Raw genomic sequence first — 19,453 nt, 5'->3', positions numbered from 1 at the left:
AGAGAAATGCAAATGATCAGAGTTCGAGGAAACAACTTCATAAAGATGGAAGAAAATCTGAGTTATTTTGGCAAGAGATGAGGAGGTTAAGGGGAATGTAAGACATTTCAAATATTTAAAAGATTCGTAAGAAGGAAATGCTATTTTCAATGACCGTGATGGGCAGCTTGAAATGGGATTAAGTTTCATCAAGGAAAACACCAATTAGGCTTTTAACTTTTGCACAGTAAAAACGGTACTTTAAAAAGTCTTTTATTGGTGGCAATGAATAACAAGTTCGTTTGTTGAGAAAGACTGGTATAGTTGGTTTAGGTTGGGTAATTGATGTCCCCTTCATCTCATTTTATAGGATTCTAGTTTTAGTTTGTGTGAAGTTGGGGCTGAGGAAGACATACACAGGGTTCTTTGTCCATTGCTTGGTCATATAATATGAGTTTAGACCTTGCACAGGTTCAAATGGCCAGACCGTGCTGTTTGTATTGGTTTGGAAACATACGGTGTTCTGGATGTTGCTGTCTTCTCAAGGATGCTGCCTCTTGCAAATGGAGCAAGTTTTCTTGCACTGTCGTGTTGGTTTAAACCTCCATGTAAACCCACAGGACAGCAATGTGTGTGTGCGTAACTTCAGCGTAGCAGAATGCTGAGGAACTTTCAATCATTTTAATACCCATAGTAGCTTCAGATTACTGCTTTAGGCTCAGGTGGTAATCCTAATGCTTCTGCTTCATACTTACACGAAGCCCATTTTTGACTTTGAAGATCCTTTTTGAAGGACATATGCTTTGGTATATTCACCAGTACAGGGTGTCTAAGTGAGGATGGACAGATTTCGAAGTGGGAAAGTCCAGCTGTGAGTATAGACATGCTGTTATTCTATATGTCATGATTTTTGTGCACATTTGTAATTGCTTTTGATTGTCTGCAGTAGACTGCATGACAAAACAAAGGATCCAACTATTCCCTCTATTTCAGCGATAGATTTGTAAGATAACTGGAATGTGCAGAAACTTTTAAATTAATCCAGTGCATTTTGCTGTCAAACCATGTCTCCAACTCAGGGAAGAAAAATACAGTTACCCTTGTGAACCCTGGCCTTTAGATCTGCCACAGTGTTTAACGTCAGTAGCAAGAGCTTATCTTCTGGAGGATGTGTTCAATGCAGCAGTAGATAGCAGGAGCTGAAAGTTCAGTGACGTAGGTAAGGGTTGGCTTCTAATGTGGAGATTGTACCGTGTGTTGGCAGTTATGTTGCATTACCTGCCTGACTTTAGTGTCACATTGTAATAGTAGTTACTGAACTGTGTAACTTTTCGGTACATATGAATATCCCCAAAAGTCCTCTTACTGTTGAATTGCTAGAGATTTTTTTTCTCTCAGCAGGATAGTTTTTCTTACCTCTGTTTTTCAAACAAGGGATCTGTCTTTGTCTTAAGAGGAGTGGAGGAATCTTACATATATGCCATTGTCACTAAGTTGTGAAGGCTTGATCTGAAGCCCAGTGAATTCAAAGGATTGTTCCATTGGCTTGAGCAGTCTTTGGCTGAGGGTGCTGCTGTCTAAAACTGGTGCTTCTGTCACTATAGCAGTACTCCAGATCTGACAAGACAGCAAAAGTTCTTTTCAGACCAACTGCTAATTCAAACAGGAACATAAAAGGGCTTTCAAATGTGCAGTCTTGCAGAGTGCATTCTTTGGATTAAACCTATCTTCATTTGGTCCATTTGGCAAGGACCACAAAAAAGTTTAGTGTTTCAAGAGAGGGCTTTGACATTACGTTCCTGCATCATAGCCATGTGTTATGGCTGGAGGCAATCTACTGAGCCTTAATACTGGCAATATTGAAGATCTGTTGTGTGAAAAGGAGTAATGGTGTTGGCGCCAGTTTGGACAGGCAGGTTTTAAATGTCAACAGTGTACGGCTGAAACACAGCTTCTGTCTATTTGTGTTCTGTACAATTGTACTGCAGTGACAGTTACCAGTGCTTGGGTGAGAGCAACCCATAGTGAAGGGCATGTGTTTGGAGCAGAGGTAGATGTAATGTGTCTGAGTGAACAGAAGCACTTGGAAAGCCACCATCATGTAGTCTTCATTGGTTGGAAGTGTACTCGGGGTCCTGACTTCTGAAGTTTCATTAGTACATCTACAGATTCTATTTTTTGTCTGCGATATAAATGGCATTTTCTTATGACTGTGTCTTTTCCAGCAGAAATAGCTTAACTATAGTAATAAATAGGGAAAAATGTAGGAACACACATAATGTTTCACCACACAAATTGTATGTCTTTTATAGCGGGAGAGCACAAGGAGAAATAATTTAAGGTCTTGTCAGCTTGTGTCCTTACTCTATGGCATGTAAATGTACGTATCCTCATAGTGCTCTTCCCTGCGCCACCCTTTCCTTTATCTGGCAGCATCCCTTCCCAAGAGACAGCTTTTGTCAGTAGCAAGACTGCTGGCATAATTGTATTCTGAGCCTGCGTTATGAAGGATTTTGGTGCATCAAGCTGGCACTGGTAAGCTAGTAGCATTTATAACACCATTTCTCAGCCTGTGATCATTGTGGTAGTGATTATCTGGTGCACTAAATTGCTGCTGTGTTTTTGTTGAAGATAGCTGGTTCACCTAACTCCATTGGTAGAATAGATCATAGGAGTGTTTTGCTCAGGTTTCACTGCAAAGTATTTTGAATTTGTGTTAGCTTGCATCTTGCATGTGGAACAAATGTAGAGTGCCTCAGTTTCTTCTGCTTGCTGTTACCCTCCCATGGCATAAATGTCTGGGAAGCAATAGGATATTAAATGCCATAATTGTTTGTCCAGCTGAAGTTGGGTAACGCTTGTTATATGTAGTATTGGTGGATGTGGTGGGAGAACTTACACGTACTATAGTCAGATAATTGTGCTGGCTCATTAGCTACTGTCAACAGAAGCTGTATCAGGTGGGGAATGTTTTGGTGTGCACTCTGAGAAAATGCTTTTTATTGACTTACTGCTAAACTAAAGTAGTTTACCTTTTTGTAAAGCTCATTTTCCTTGGAGACTGTATTTTTTATATTGTGGACATTGAGTCATACCTAGGTATTTGAGTTTGCTAAGTTCATGGGGCAGTATTTTGTGGTGAATCATCTGCTTAGTGTTTCACTCTATCCTCCTGTTTTATCTTTGCTAGGTTCCTGGAGTGTGTGTGTCATCTATGCTTTCCTCTGTCAGGGAACATCCTTATTCCTTGGATGTTAAATTTTGTTTTAGCTAAGTTAATAAGTCATAATTTTCAAAGTGTCATAGTGAATCTGTTGAATACAGCTATGAAAATGGTCTTGGTATCTGTAACATCCATTTGAAAGATAGCAAAAATACAGTAACTTGTAGCTGACTCCCTTCTTAATGTTCCATAGAAATAAGGTAATTTTCAGAGCTTCGGTCTTTCTCAAAACCTTTTTGATTGTTTTACTTTCATTCATGTGAAATAGTTGCTTGCGGATTTCCTTTGAGTGCTGTGGTCAAGGAGAAACCAAAGTGAATATTCATACAGGAGTTGTGATATAGCCATTAGAATGCTTTCCTAAGTTCTTTTGTTCTACCTTGATAATGAAGGCATTTTAAAAAAACTCTGAGATGGTTGGTACGCTTGCAGGTAAGATGGGAGTTGAGTTAATGTTCACCAGAAAGCTGCATGAGTGGATTTCTTAACTGTATTAATCCTAGCAGTTTGCTAGCTATCTTGGATAAAGCCTACTGCATCTAAATCAGGCTACTTTGCTGTGGTTTCTCTAAGGACCGTAAGAATGTGAGGACTGCAGAGCCTCTACAAGGCGTTCAGTTTATGCTTAAGTCTTATGATCCAGTTGAAGCTTCAGGGTGAGGTGTCAGCTTTGACAGACCTGCCCCGTGATCACTTCTACGTAAACTGTGAATGTCCACCCCCTTCCTTTGTGTAGAAAGCCAGGCTAAAAGAAAAATTGCTTACTTTGTTCTTGAAGTGCTTTTAGATATATTCTGTGCTCTGCCCTTGATCCCTTTACTGCGGGGTTTGAAGCGCAAGATGAGGGTGGGGATTTGGATGCTGTGGCACCATCTGGAATAGAAGTGTTAGCTTCATCCCATAAACCAGAAATCCAGAAAGACATGTGATCATCAGAAATGCATGTGGGAATAGTCCTGGTAGGAACTTCTTAAGTTCTAGAGGTATTTCAGGGATCTGGGATTAGATGATGAGGAATTTGGTACTTAGGTAATTGCCGGTTTAATTCCATGATGCCTTATGAAAAATCATTAAAATGTTTGTTATGAATCTTTCATCTTGAGAGCCACCATTGTTTGAATGTTCTTTTATGAAAATGTTCTGGGTATGATAAATGGAATGGCAGACTCACGGGATGGTTGATGTTGGAAGGGCCCTCTCAAGGTTACTTTTTCCAGTCCCCTGCTCAAGCAGGGCCACCTAGAGCCAGTTGCCCAGAACCAGGCCCACCTGGAATATGTGTTTTTGTGATGTACATAATGATATTTAATGCTTCTATTCTGTAGATTATTTTTTAAGCATCAGCATTTAATGTAACCAGCAGGTGCTTCTAGGAGTGTGTGACTTCTCTTCTGCTTACCTGTAAAGACTGACGTATGAGGGAAAATGGATACTTCTGCTCTTGTAAAATGGTTTTAAACTAATCTTAATTAGCAATTTGTGTAGTGTACTATTTTCTAATTTATTTTTGGTATTAATATGTTTTTTGCCACATGCACATTCTTATAGAGGATGAGGCATTGTATGAAAGATACATAGAATTGTGAAAGATGCTGATGAGGATGATCGGACGTATGGAATATCCTCTGTAAGGGAAGCAGATAGTAATTTCTGTGTGGAGTGGAGAGGACTGCAGGGTGTGGGATAAAACAGTTTATAAAAGAATCACACCCTCCCTACCACCTATGATTAAGGCATAACTTCACTGCCCTTTCAAACACAAGAAGTAGGAGACTTCAGCTGACACTAGTACACAAAGCATCAAAATAAGGAAAAAAACCCCTTCCTCATGAACTCAGGGGTTCTTTGCAGGAAGTTGGCAAGCTTAAAATGTGCTCCAAAGTAGTAGTAGTAGTAATAAAAAATTAAGAAAAATCCATTTAGTATTAAATAAGATGATATGGTATTTGGCTTGTGAAGCTCTTGAACCACAAGTCACTGGGATTGGAGAGAGTCTACAGGGAAGTATTATATGACTCTAACTGATGCCTCCTTGACTGTTGCTCTTCAGGATGCTAGGCTAAGGGCACATTCAATCTGACCTTTTAGGGACTGTTACTTTGTTGCTCTGTTAGCCTTCAGGAGTCTTCCTATTTGTTTACTTCCATTCAGAAGGTATAAAGTAAAAGCTGCTTATGCATTTAATGTATGTGGAAGATTGTGGCAGTCCTTAACGGTGCTTTAGAAAGCTAACATTCACCTAACATTTATGAAAAAAGAAGGCTGATGGGTGAAATCTGAGTATCTGGACCAGAGGTATTTGAGAAGAGCCTGCTTGTGAATATTTGGCTAGACCTTGGTGATATTTCAGTTAGTGAGATCAATGCTTGAGGGAAGAGTGCCCCGTGATACAACTAATGTACGTACTTACAAGATTTCAGTCTTGCTTTTAAAAAAACCCCAACTTCTTGTAGCAGAGAAGACTGATAGTTACATCTCTTAGTGCTGTTATAAAAAAGTTTATAGTCTAGGAAAGAAAAAAAATATTAAAAAGGTAGCTCAAATGTGGACATAAATACTGCTCTAGACATGATATGTTAAAGGAGAATTTCTCCTTTTAGGTAAGTGTGCAGAATGAAAGTTACCTATAAATGGAGTGATAACCAAAAGCTGTTGCTCACTGGGAAAAGCAAGTCTGAACACCTTTTCGGGCTGTCATCAGTGCTGAGAAGATTGCAGCAGCTGAGGGGACGTGTCAGATTTTTGCAGAGTCTGTTTCCGTTATGTGGAAGACGTCTCCCATTCCTGATGCTGTGGGAATAATTCCCAGAGGTATACAAGTGCTGCGAAGTATCATTTAGGTCGAGCTGTTTGAGGCAGTGATGAAACTTACTGTAGTAGGCTGCTGTAAGGTCATCTAATTTCATGAATTGTAGAAGTCCTTTTCTGAGGGGTAACTGTCTACTAAATTGCTAAAGCTCTTCTGGGTTTGTAGGACTGTTCTGAATGACTAGGACATAGCAGATAGATGAACCTCAGCCAAAGTTTACATTACAGGTGTGGAGGCATTGTGTTAAATGTTACAGTCCTGTTCTCTTTTGTCTTTGTCAAAGCTCTGCTCATGGACATAGAGAGTGGAACTTCTGCCCTTGGTTTTCTCATCTTGCCTCATATGGTAGTTCTGAGAGTAAATTAATCATTTTCAGGAGGTAAGCTGTCAGGTTGTATAAATTCCTGTGCATGAGAAAATAGTCTTCAGCAGTAGTCTGATCTCTGAATGGAACTGGTTTGCAGATTTTTCTCTCGCTTCAGTTGTTAGAATTTGATCAAGGTGATTAAATTGTCCTGCCTGACATCTTAAATTGTGTTAAATTTTGATGCAACCTTTTAATTTTAAATATCATATAACAACACTAATAATTAAAGTTTTAGCAGTTTGTCATGTGTATTTCAATTGATTTGTGGGTTGGTTGCACACAAGAAGAGCTCTTCCCTTAAAGTGTTTCTGATCTAAGTAAAGTGAATGTGCCGCATACTTAAGGCTCTGTATCAATTTATTGTGACTGTTTAAAAAAATTGTACTTTCAATAAACATTAGAAAACCCAGGTTTAAGTGCTGAAGTTGTAACATATCTGCATGTATACATCTTACTGAACACATTTTTAGAAGTGAGTGCAACTTGTTGCTATTTCTGTTAATCTGAAGGTACTCTGTGAGTGCATTTAGCAGTCACGTAGTTGAATGTTAAGATTCTTGAAGTCTTATATAATGACTTCAGGAAAACATGAAGAAATACTGCTGCTTTGTCTCAGAATCCTCGGCTGAAAGCAATGAAAGGTCCTAACTCATGCTTACAATGGGAAAGCAAAGAAAGACGCTAAAGCAGATTGCTTACTTGTGATGAGTATGGTTCTCAGACTATGCTGTAGTCTTAGCTGTATGTCAACTATATGTGCTTTTGAGGAAGCAGAAGTTGAATGCCTAAACTTCAGAGGAAAGTTCATCCCTTGTGATTAGTCTGGTTGTGCTTGATGATCTCCTTGTAGGAAATCTCTGATTTCCAAACAGAAATTTGATTAAAATGTTCTTATGTTAACCTCAAAAATATTTTCCAAGAATTTAGAGGAAGAGGAAAAAAAGTCATTGCCTCCTGTTACTGAGCATCCATACTACAAAAGCAAATATATCCCAGGAAGCAGATACTCTACATTGCACAATAAGGCGGCAGCCACACAGGAAAGGTTGGGCTCTTGGCACAGCCCCTGAGGGGAAATGCTTCCTTGAAAGGACCCATTGTTGCTGGATTTGGATCTTCAGACTCCCGTTTCTCCACTAGAATACTTGTGGTTCTCTAGGTGCTGGGATGGGACATCTTTGCAGTCTCCATTATCTAACCATAATAGTCTTGGTTATTTAATCAAATAGAAGGACTGAGTAAAGTTCACACCCCATGCAAGAAAGGAACGTCCTTTTGGAAAAGGCTTCAGCGCTCAGCTGGGTGTAATGGCGCCGTGCCTTACCCAAGGTATTTGAAACAGTTTAACATTCTCTTCCAAGAACAAATAAAACATTTCATTGTGTCTGTTGTCAAAGTCTGTGAATTCCAACCCAAACGTTGTATACTCTTCCAAGAGACGAAAGAAACAATAAGCATCTGAGATAAGCGTTTACTTTATTGGATTCCCTGACTGTGGGACAGGTCTACTTCCCTCATGGTAGCCAGGTAGGAGATCCACAAATCTAAAAAGGAAACAAGGAAAGACTGTGTTTCTGTGTGCCTGAGAGTGGGAACAAGCTCTGGGCAATTTTGACTTTTGGTGCTTGATTTATCAGTTGAAAATTTTCATTTAATAGCTGCTGCTTGAAGGACGATAAATGAGATGCCAGGAAGGCTGGGCAGTGGAGTGCTTGACTAGTTGTCCTTGATAGGACCAAGTGCTTTCCTATATTCTCTTCTAACATGTCTTCAACTTGTGCTTGTGCTGTTGCGTTAATAAATAACTTGTAAGTGGTCTGAAAATAATGATCTGAAGATCAGTTCAAAAGTAAGTTTTGAGTGTAGTATTGGCTATAGTACTTTATCATGAGCAATTGTGGTACTGAGTTTATTGTTAGATTTAGAATTATCTTTCCATAATGTAGCATGTAGTCTACTATAAACATTGCAATTGCTATTACAGCCTGCAAAAAGTATACTTTACAAAGAATACACTCTACAAATGTAAATACAATTTTGGTTTGGTGATTGTTGGATACAATGGTCTTCCTTAAGCCTAAACACAGAAACAAAAGCTTGTATTATAACAGAAAGCCCGAGATGGGAAGTGATAAAATAGGTATTGAGTGGAGGGCTTTGTTAAAATTTAGCTCGTGTACTTGTAAAATTTCCATGTATTCATTAAACTATTATGTCATTCTTATTGTTAGAGCTTGGTTAGTTGACTAAAGTGTTAAGCTTTGTTTGTAGTACAAATTATAACCTTAAATCCTTTCAAAATATAGCTGGAGGATTTTTGATCTTCCATAGTTCTTTTTAGCTTGTATGTCTTACGCAAACATTTATTGTACGTTATGTGGAAATTTTGTATTTAAGGGTTCAGCTGCAAGCTACTGGAGAACTGTAAATTGCATTGGCTTCCATCCGTGTAAGGTGCATTTCTCAGGCTGAGGGTGCCTCTCAAGGAGAGTATCTTTTGTGTTTGTAACATGGGCAACAACCTTGCAAAAATATTGATATGTTAAAATAATGCCGAAAGCCTTACAAATTTAAACTACGCATGTAAGCTTATCATAGTGTATGTTAAAGTAAAATATGATAACCTTTGGTTTTTTTATGGTCACAAAAGTGATACCTCCAGACTTTGCTAAGTTGTATATTGGGTATGAAGCAATCTGTGCCAGTTTTGAAGTGGTCTTTGAGTGACATGGCTTTTCTGTTTTGGGGGTAGGTGAAGACAGGCGCTCTCACATGGTGTCAGGCTTGCCAGGTGGTGTGAGAAGTCTGCAGCGTTGTGCTGCAGCTCAGATGTATGGATCCCTCCAAGTCCTGGGTGTAGCGTAATCCCATCTGCCACATATCATGGCTGTGGTCCTAGATACTAAGTGGAAGTTGTCACTGCAACAGTAGCGCGCATCAGGGAAGGAAAAATGCCAAGTGCAGCATACCTGTATACAGAAGCTCCTTGAAGATTCTGAGATTCCGTAAAAAGGAACTTTGGAAATTCTTTCCTTTTGAGGAGGTACTGAGACTTAGGAGTACCTTGAAGACAAGATGTCATAATGTGGATTTTAGCAGGGCATTCTTATAGCCTTTAAAATAGACTCCCAGCTTTTTTAGTTGCAAGTCTAGTTAAAAATGGTCATTTTTTCCATTTTGAGTGGCTGTAGGTTCTGTCAATCTGTTTTGAAAGCAGCCAGTGGAGAAATTTTAGGGAATAGTACTTTATTTTTATAGGTACTGAAATAGGATCCCTTACATAAAGGAGAAAGACTGGAAAGCGAATATGGGAGTTATGTCCAAAACACTGAGCAAAAGCTTTAGTTTCAGTTCTTGAAAGCTTAAAATGTTCTGTTGAAGTTTGCTGGAGGTTTTCTTGGTCATTGATTTTTAACATATGCAGCATGTTATGTGATACGGTTTGAGAAGAAGGTGCTCCTAAATCTTTTTTTATCTTTATTTTTTCTGATCTTTACATCTTAGCCTTGTTCCTTGCCCATTCATTTATTGGTACAGCACATTTTAAGTCAGCATTTTAGATCCAGCTTTTCAGGTATTGTATGTGGAACTCATTGGCAGTTGGCATGGGCAGGAGCTGCAAGCCCAAGTAATAATAACTGATAAGAGTTTTCCTTCTATTTTTATAGCTCTGTTTAAAAGTGTGCTTTTTCTAGATCATTGTCTCTTAAGCTATACCTAGAACTTCTTTCCTTGGCTGCTGGCAATTCTAGTATCAGGTTAAATACTGCACATGCGTTAAAAGTGATGTATTGAATGCAGCTGCAGCTTTGCATCATCAGTGCTGTCAAGTCTTGTGTAGACCAAGAGGTCTTATTAGCAGAATGGCAAAGGAGATCTTGAGTCACAAACAGATTTTTTTAAAAAACTTTTTTTTTTTGCCTGTTGAGAAAGGCTTCTGTGGTGCAGAGGAAAAAAGTTCTTAATCTTTCTGGAATAACTTTGAAGAAGCATTTTCATTGTTTTTTTTCTGCTGGTTAGATAAGGGGTACTTTGTTTTATATGCATGTGGACATATCAATTAATATTCAGAGCATCTTTTGGTATTTGGCCTGAGGTGTGAGTACAGAACGGTCTTCCAAAGCACTGACTCCTTGGATGTGCCGAGTGCTCCGGTGCAGCACCTGGGACACAGCCCCTGTAGGGTACTGTGGGAAGCTGGATTCTGAGGCAAAGAATACATTTTTCCTCTGTCGGTTGCTCTGTAAAATGAATTGCCATCCTCTTCTGCTAAGGGTCAGCTGTATCCCAGGCTGTGTTTTCATCTTTCCTAAGACATCAGATGTGTTCTGTATTCTCAGAAGATACATCCATGCTTTTTCCTGGTCTGTTACTGTTCTTCAGCTCTAGTGCCTCTTCATTTTTTAGTTACATGACTGCCAGTTTGGCAGAGATTGGGCGTTATTGGTGTTTTGTATATGTAAAGCAATTGCTTACCTCCTGTAGGTCTGTTGCATGAAAGCTGAAAACCTTTACTGTAATGTCTGGAGAAAAATGGCCTGTTTGGTAACTGCTCTCAGTGTGTGGGAGTTGCGTGTTCCTGGAGCAGGAATGTGCCCTGGTGGTAAACATCACCTTCCTAAGGTCCGTTACCTTGCGGGGTTCGTTCCGTCATGTGGGAAAGGGTTGGAGGTATGGGTCTAAAGTGCAGAAATGTTTGAGTGCCTGAAATAATGTTTGGCTTTCTAGTTTCAAAACAAAACGGGGTTTTTCTATGTTCTGACAGCTAGTCAGGATACAGTTGAGGGTGATGCCTATCTGCTATGCAACAGGCGCTAGTTGCAATTAAGAATGACCAAGATATTTTTTCAGAAATCTGAAAGACTTGTAATGACATCAAGCTATTTATAAACTTAATTTTCGACTCCGGAGCTGTCAAGTGTCTTAATGGAGGAAATATTTCTTGGAAATAAATTCCGGAAAGGGATTTTTAGTCTTTTCAGTAGCCCTTAAAGATACCATAATGGATTCTTTTGGACCCAGTAGAGCCATGGGTCACTTAGTAAGACACTAGATCAGATTTTGGGAATATGATTCCTGTTTGATCTATACCATGATCTTTTTCTAGACAGGTCAGGTTTTGTTTTGGTCTTAATTCTCTTCCTGTAGAAGTTTATGGTGCTTGGTTCATTTAATGACAGTGATTACCATGGGGAGCTGGGGAAGATTGACTTGTATTAATCATTGCATATAGGTGTTTTTTAATTTGGTTTTTTTCATGCATGTCTCTTGTTTTTCCTGTCTGCCTTGCTAGATCTTTTAATTTGCCCTTTGTGTTCTTGCTAAAGCCATGCTGGTTGATCCTTGTCTTGTACAGAAAAGGAACTTGTTGCTGTGATGTTCGGATAGTGGCGAAGTTCCCTTTTTTAGCTTTGTAGCACTGGATCTCTAAAGACTGTCTAATTTGGTGTATGCGATTTCTTCATTATGCTTTGTGATAAACTGTAAAATGCAGAGAGTAAGAAATGTATTTCTTAACTGGTGCCTTTGTCATCTGCCAGCTCCTCAAAATTAATGTTGTTGTCTTCACTCACGACAGCTGTAAATAGAAGGAAGGGCTTGGTCAGAAGCATATATGCTTTTAGCTGGGCAGATAGTATCAGGGCTCGTGCATAGACCTGAAATTGTCTGCAGGCTCCTGGTGAGGCATTTGTGGTTTGAATAGGAGCTGGACCGGGCGGCTGATGCCTGGAAGCGCAGCCTCCGCGCCAGCCCGCCACAGTCTTGCAATTGTTCAGCCACACTGGAGGGAAGAAGGAAAAAAAAAAAAAAGGCATTCCAAGCAGTGCCAAATTTTCTTTGATATGTTAATCTTTTGATAACAGTTTGAAAAGCCCTTGGAGACTTTTTTTAGATTTTAGACAAAATAGTTCATTTGTCAGGACTTCCCTTGTAGATAGGGTCTCAGTTATTAAGAACTGCCTCGGTAACTCATGATAACAAAAGCAAGTGCAGAGGACAGCTGCTGGACTGCTTGTTGGTAAGAGAAACTCTTAGTTATCTCAGGATTTTAACAAAGAGCTGAAAAGGATTAAATAAGGAATGTTTAAGACACAAGTTTGTAGGTTTATTTACTTGCATATTTTAAGCAGACAAATAACAGAGTGTAAGCATATGTAACAACTTGATAATTTTTTAATGCATATCCATACATGGATTTAAAGACTTGAGGAGTCAAAATTATATTTTTGTCTGAGAAGGTCGGTATTTTAATTACCCAGTGACTGCAGGAGATATTAGAAGTTTCTTCTTTTATAGCTGTGGTCTTTCCAGACCTTGGATTTTTTTTCTCTTGAAATGAAACTTGCAGTTAAAATGGAAAACTGGAAGAATAAACTGATGGCAACAATATATGTATGCTAAAGCAGAATTAGTTTTTAAGGATTATGGGCTTGGGACAAATATTGAGGAGAACAGAAGGAAGATCTTCTTGCTTCCTACCGCCCCCCAAATGAAAGTTGAAGGGTAAAATTTGCACTGAAGTAGTATGTTTATTATGCCAGCTATTAGAAAACTGACTTCAGATAAGCTAAATAGTCCTTTGAAAGTGTGGCTTGCAGAACTCCTCAGGCATACTGATTGAAACTTACTGTAGTTCTTTTACAACATTTTCCTTAATAAATATGCCATGAGTTCACTTGCAACTTTTATACAGTTGCTACAAATGTTTATTGCCTATAAATATTTTGGTAGAATACTTGGTATCCTGATTGTTTACTCAGGATAGATCAACAAATAGATACTGGTGTTGTAATCCAGAAAAGGTGCAACATTTTCTTCACTGGGGGGGATGTATGTAGTTTTAAGGTTTGTACCTTATTGTTTTAATTTCTCCAGTGATCCAATTTGTGATCTACTTTAGCTCCAAAATAATATTGACTGAAATCTGAAACTGCAGGTGCTGTCCTACTGATAGGTACATACTCTTCAGGACAGAGACAAATAGCAAATGCAGTTTAACTTAATTTTGATAGGCTTTTTTTTTTTTACAAAGTTGCAGATTTACTGTTTAAGCTTGTGTTTCAAATGTGTGCTCTTAGAAGTACTTACGGTTCAGACACTGCTCAGCTGATTGCTATACCATTTGTTAAATCTATACCGATGTTCTGAAATGATGGAAGTGATTACATTCTTTTGCTCTCAGTGGCAAACAGCATTTCTTTTACAGACTTCAGCTTTTCTGACTCTAGAATATGCTTAGCTATGCAGTGGTAGCTCAGTGAGTAAAAATTATGTAAGTGGAATAACAGTAACTTCCACCATTTCCATTGGTTTTGGCCCTTTAAAAGAAATAAATAGTGCTTTTTGGTTGTTATTTTCAGTTTGTTAAAGGGGGAAAGACCACCTCCAGCTATTCACTCCAGGGAACTTGTGCTGGGGAGAGGCTGAGTGGCAGCCCTTGCATCGGAGGCACTTGGTGTTTGAGTATTCCTGAGTCCACACTGCTGCTTGTGAGTGGATTTTAACCTTCCTTCAGTTCAAGTACTAGTAAAATCTCATACTCCATTGTAGTGCAAGGCTTATATTTAATTATATCCTTAAAGTATTAAGATGTTTAATTTCCCACTGTATTATAGAAGAAAGATAGATCAATGCAGATGGCTGAAGTCTTTTCTGAATTGGTGAGATGCTGCTATTTATTTCTTCAGCCTGAGCCAGCAGCCTTGAAGTCACCTCCAGAGAGGGCACCTCTGTGGGACTCTTGGTGGTTGAGTTCAACCCCAACTTTCAGCAAGACAGTGAGAAACAAACCCAAAGCTGTTATGCATTTGAACTTTTGATGATGAGCTTTGGCTGATGACAGGGAGTGGACTCTGAGTGCTGTTCTTTGTTGCTGAATAGTAATGATTTTCATGACCCATCAACTAAGAAAAGATCTCTTACGTTTTCTGAGTTTAGAGATTTGAATTTGAGTTGAATAGAGAAACTTACAAGCACTATATGAAATACTGAGAATGTGTGTTAGTTTAAGGTTGCTCAATAAATGAGTATAAAATAATGCAGATGGAGCTAATGAAGTGAGTCAAAAATAGCCTCCTAATGCTTCTCATATATTCCCTGTGTGATTCTACACAGCTGTTCAAAGAACTTTTTGAATCACAGGAATTATTGCTGGTGCTCTCAGTGCTGAGATTTCCCTTTCTGCTTCTTCAGACTGACAACTTCCCGCTCCTTCCTAGCTGTGAAACAGCCCTAAATGAAAGCAGTTGCACTTCTCTCTCATGCTGCCGTGGCGTCCCATAAGGTGCCTGTTCTGACGTGTTGGCCATGTGGAAATCTCGGTTGAGATTTATTGATCTTGAAGCTGTTTGCATTTATTTTGCCACCTGGTGCTTTCCTGTACAGTTGTTGCTAGATACGTTCATCAAGATTGGAGTTTTGCCTGCAGGCACTGTTTTTGATGTTGCAGTACACTACAGCAGGGAAATGCATGCTTGTTTAAGAGCAGGCTAGTTCAAGTATGATAAATCTAATAATTCTCTCATGGAGCTGTGAACTCTAACAGAAATATAATTCTGTAAATAAAACTTTTTGTGGCTGCATGACTTATTGATGGAAAATGCATTTGAAAAAGTGAATCCTTAATATTTGAAGACAGCTTATGTGCTGTGGTAATAAGTACTGTCTTCTGAGAGACATATATGTGCAGTAATTAAAGGCTGTACGATGTCACTGCAGAGAATGATAGTTAATCCATGTCTTGGCAGGTGAGTGCTGGCTATTCAGTGGTTTTACCTGTGGCAGGTGTTCCTGTGGAAATATGAGATGGGTGCATTAATTATAAATTGTATACAATTAACATGTACAAGAGCACCCAAATGAAGGTTAGGTGCAGTTTTGATTTCAAAAATTTAGCTTTTTGACTTGGTATCTTTGATTTTCTTTGTGTGTGTGTGATACTGAAACTTCTGACGAGCCTTATACTGTGTTGTAGCTTTTTGTTTGTATTCCCTCTAGGGATCTGTGTGCACTATGTTAATCTCATACAGCTTCATATTTTTTTCATGCCTTTCTGTATTTGTGAAACTTGTGATCATAATCTGTCCTCAGAGTACCCCTCGAGATTTGCAACTATGAGAGATATACAACAAGAAATAAACCCATTGATACAAATTAAATAGTAAAATAATTGGAAAGAAGGGAAAAGGCTAACTGACCATTAAGCATGTCTTGATTTATAAATATTAAACTAGGGACTAAACTTTATTTAGCATGTACTTATTTTTCTGCTCAGGTGAGAGATGCACATCTCTTGAAGAATAGCCTGGCTTCTGAAAGCAGCTGATTGGAGCTATTACATATGGAATGATAGAAATGTATATTCTTGACCTACTTGTAAGCTTTTTTTACAGGTTTAATTTATGTTTCCATCTGAAGTGTGTAGAATGTACCAAAAAATGCTTGCTGCATGTGGAATGTAACCAAGTTAAATTGGTACAAGCTCTTTTCTGTCCTTCAAAGCCTGCTGTTTCTGAAGTATTTCACTAGTATTCAATCCAGTGTTCAATCATAGAGCTTTACTAGAGCTCCTTGGGTTGTTACTACTGGAAACTAGTAACAGTGCAAGCTTGAGATCAATTGTTAATACGTGTCAGTGTGTTTTATGTGTATGCACTTAAAGAAAATAAAACAACCTAATACATATAAAATCAGCAATGTTGCTTCAGTTTTTAATTCTTTTGTTGTTAAAGGTCTTCCATATCTCAAGTTGAGAAGTTCCATATCATACTAAACATGGAGAAGGAAGAAAAGAAATTTGTCAATAAAGCAGAGGAAGATGAGATGGTAATGAATTCTCTGTGTCTACACATTTTCATAGTTTTCACTCTAAATGGGGCATGTTACATCAGGAAGTAGACTGTCTTAGTTTAAATCAGTTTAGCAATTTTATGAGGTTATCCTCAATAGTATTTTTTTGTATTAAGAAATCTTGTCTTTGGATAGGGTACATTTTTGTTGAAAGCCTTTGCAAAGGTGCTGGGTTGGCTACATTGAGGTCATTAGTCCAGTAGATAGCACCAACAGATTTTGGTGCTGAACTTTTTTTTTTCTTTTTAAGGAAAATGGAAGCTAAGTGGCTTGTGGCTGGTTTTTTTGTTGTTCGCTTCAAATCCTGGAGGTTTTTTTTTTGTCATTTAAAACAGGTTAATTTTCCATAATCTGACTGTACTGAGCATATTCTTGCATATTTGTATTTTTGCTGATAAGACCCATTCCTTAAAGCATGGCAAACAGTTTTATGGATATTTGGTAGCACATAAACTTTCCTTCCTACCAGAGCAATTATCTCTCTTCATTTGTCCTGGAAGATGCAGCAGTTAGTTTTGACAGGAAAATAGTGGCAGCTGATCTTTAAATTTCTAGCCCTTTCTAGAGACAGCAGAAAGTACTTGGGGTATGCAGGAATTGTTTTAAAAAACGGTAGATTCATGTGAATTGAAGTCCTTGTTCTGTCTTTGTGCATGCTGCTAGGAAAAGCTGTTCTTCGCCAGACTAGCTCTGATATGGAGAGTAAGCAAATACACCTTACAACAAAAAATGAAACTGAGATGCTTATGGTCTGATCGCTAAACCAAATGCTTTTTGGAGGAAATAACTTTGTTTCGCCTTAAAAGAAGCATTAACCTCTCACACTATCTTTCACCCACCTGTTTTTATTGGTAAAGAGTGAATACTAGCTCCAGTGTTTTGGGGGTAACAGAGAATGGGTTTTGTCTATGCTTTTTGTCAGCTGAGAAGGCTGCAAAACAAACTTTTTGAAAAGCCTTTTCTTAGGAAAGGAATTTGAGCAATTTCTAATACTGTTTAATGAAAAGCGCAAAAAAATTGCAAAAAGTTGGTGTCAATATGAACAATGTGGGTGGGACTCAATGGGAAACTTCACTGCCCTTTTACAGCAGGAAATATAATCTAATGATGTAATGTGAAACTCGGGAATGTAACACAGCATGCAGAAAGTCACTGAACTATTTTCTGTTCCTGGCTGTCATTAGGTTAAGTTGGTACTTGCCTTTGACCAAGGCACACTTAATACTTTGTGGGTTGTTGGTTTTTGGGGTTTTTTTTGTTTTGTTTTGTTTTTTTTTTAAATGGGAGAAGAGGATCTTTCCAGCTGGTGCAAGTTACAGAACCTTTGACAGCATGGCTTGCTGTTTCTAATGTTTCACAGTAGCATTTCTTGTTAAATGGCAGGCAAAATAAGCCACTTTCTCTACTAAAAAGCAGTATTTGATAAATATATTTACAGGCTTGTTTAGAAAGTATGAAATACAGCTAGTACCAGTAATTCAAAACTACGCGTGCTAGCTGGTCAAATGCTATTGTGGTAAAATCAGCATTTGACAAAACCACACAGACTTTTGCTCTTAAGTGCTTAGCTGACTTGTGCTGTTTTACGGTCAAAAACTCTGCTGTTCACTTAGTTAAGGCAGGTTGTGCTGCACCCTCAGGCCTTAGGGAGCAGTGCAGAGAGGAGACAGGTCCTGCAAGGAAATGTTTTAAACAATGTGGATGTTCTGCCTTTGTCAGGCTATTACTAATATTTGTATTTCTGACAGAGCGAAACAGTGTTCCTTTTTGTTGCCATTCCATGATGTATTAAGTCTTTTAGAACTTACCTTCCCCTAGAAAAGCAAAAGGAGAAAATAGCTTTGAAATTTGATTTGCTTTAAATACCGCACTATATGAAAAATTAACGTTGGCTTCCCGAGTCAGAGTAATTAAGAGGGTCATTGTTTTGTTATTTGTTTCCCTGTTTCCATGCAGGAGATCTATGGCTATGATCTGTGTCGCTGGAAGTTGGTGCTAGTTACTGTAGGAGTGATCTTTTCTGGTGGCTTTCTTCTCCTCCTCCTCTACTGGATGCCTCAGTGGCGTGTGAAAGCAACGTGCAAAAGGACTACGCTTAAAGACTGTGAAGTGGTTCTGCTGAGAACAACTGTAAGTCTATAGGAGGGTGCGCTTCTCCCAGTTTGCAGTTGTTTGGCATCCCTCACGCTGCTTGCTAAAATAAGCAAATCCTTGCCTGCGATGATTTTGTTTTACAGCACTGCAGAACTGTGCTCCTTGGTAATGCAGATAAATTTGCTGCTCATATGAGACGCCTGACAGCTGTTTGCAGAGGACATAGCAAAAAGAAAGTCTTTGCTTTTGGATTTTAAGAATTAAGTACATGAATGTGGTTGTCATCAAAAGTTACAGAACAGATGCCTCGCTCATGTAACCCAATAACATGGTTTTCAGGTTTTCCTTCCCCTGTTCAGCAAATATACGTTTGTTGAATTAAGGTGTAACTATGGACCCAAGTGCGGCTTGATTTCAGGTGATTTTCTTCCTGCACAATTGCTGTGTACAATCCCTGGTTATGATCTGTGTTACTTGAAGTTGCAGGGTGAGTGCAGCTGAATGCATAGGAATCCCATAGTTCCTCCAACTATAGAACTACTATATTAAATTGTGAAGGGCTGAAGGTGTCAAAATTCAAGTACCAAGACTCATTGCTTAAAACAAAACCAAAAATCTTGCAGTGCAAAATATACGCTTTTAGAATTGTGGAAAGAAAATGTATTCTTAAGGTAGCTGCTGTTAACTTGGGGCTATCTTCTGTGGTTGTGTGTGGGCTCTGCTAATCTCCGGTCTGTTGATGACACGTTTTGCTACAACTGTTGCAATAAATGCTGCTTAAATGCTGTTTCAACCAGCTTGTTTTTTTCCTTCTTTTTAAGGATGAATTCAAGATATGGTTTTGTGCAAAGGTTCGCAATATGCCTTCTTTGGTAGCCAATCCTTTACAGAATCCTAATGCCACTGTACACAAGGTTTCAAATGGCCATGCTGTTCATTTTTGTGATTCTGCTGCAGAAGAGAATAAAAATGATTTGAAAAAATATTTGCCTGTAAGTAAACCTGCAGTACTACACTTGTTGATTTTCAAAGTATCTGAAGTAGTATCTAGAGTAAACACACAGAACACAGCACATGTGAACTGCCACTTTTGTCTAAAAGGCTAACTCGTTCTTTGGGTGGAGCACGAATC

At 38.6% G+C, this 19,453-nt stretch overlaps 1 protein-coding gene across 7 annotated transcripts in view; it reads left to right on the top strand.

Annotated features, from left to right (window-relative positions):
• The window catches only part of ATP13A3 (ATPase 13A3), a 61,226-nt gene that overhangs the window by 5,961 nt on the left and 35,812 nt on the right, over positions 1-19,453 (top strand). For 4 of the 7 annotated variants that reach the window (XR_013931783.1, XM_080410084.1, XM_080410079.1 and 1 more), the window contains exons 3-5: positions 16,110-16,203; positions 18,184-18,357; positions 19,143-19,313. Coding sequence is in view for 6 of the 7 variants with exons in the window: in XM_080410084.1 (XP_080266210.1) it covers positions 16,110-16,203; positions 18,184-18,357; positions 19,143-19,313 (439 nt within the window). In the remaining variant the exon portion in view is untranslated. Of the gene's footprint in view, positions 1-2,291; positions 2,360-2,412; positions 12,398-13,739; positions 13,869-16,109; positions 16,204-18,183; positions 18,358-19,142; positions 19,314-19,453 lie in introns of those variants that run through there. The other 3 variants (XM_080410083.1, XM_080410082.1, XM_080410081.1) reach the window with 3 other exon arrangements.

This window comes from Falco punctatus (genome assembly GCF_963210335.1).
Source record: "Falco punctatus genome assembly, chromosome: 13".
Classification (NCBI taxonomy): Eukaryota; Metazoa; Chordata; class Aves; order Falconiformes; family Falconidae; genus Falco; species Falco punctatus.
This window is presented reverse-complemented; position numbering and strand designations above follow the sequence as displayed.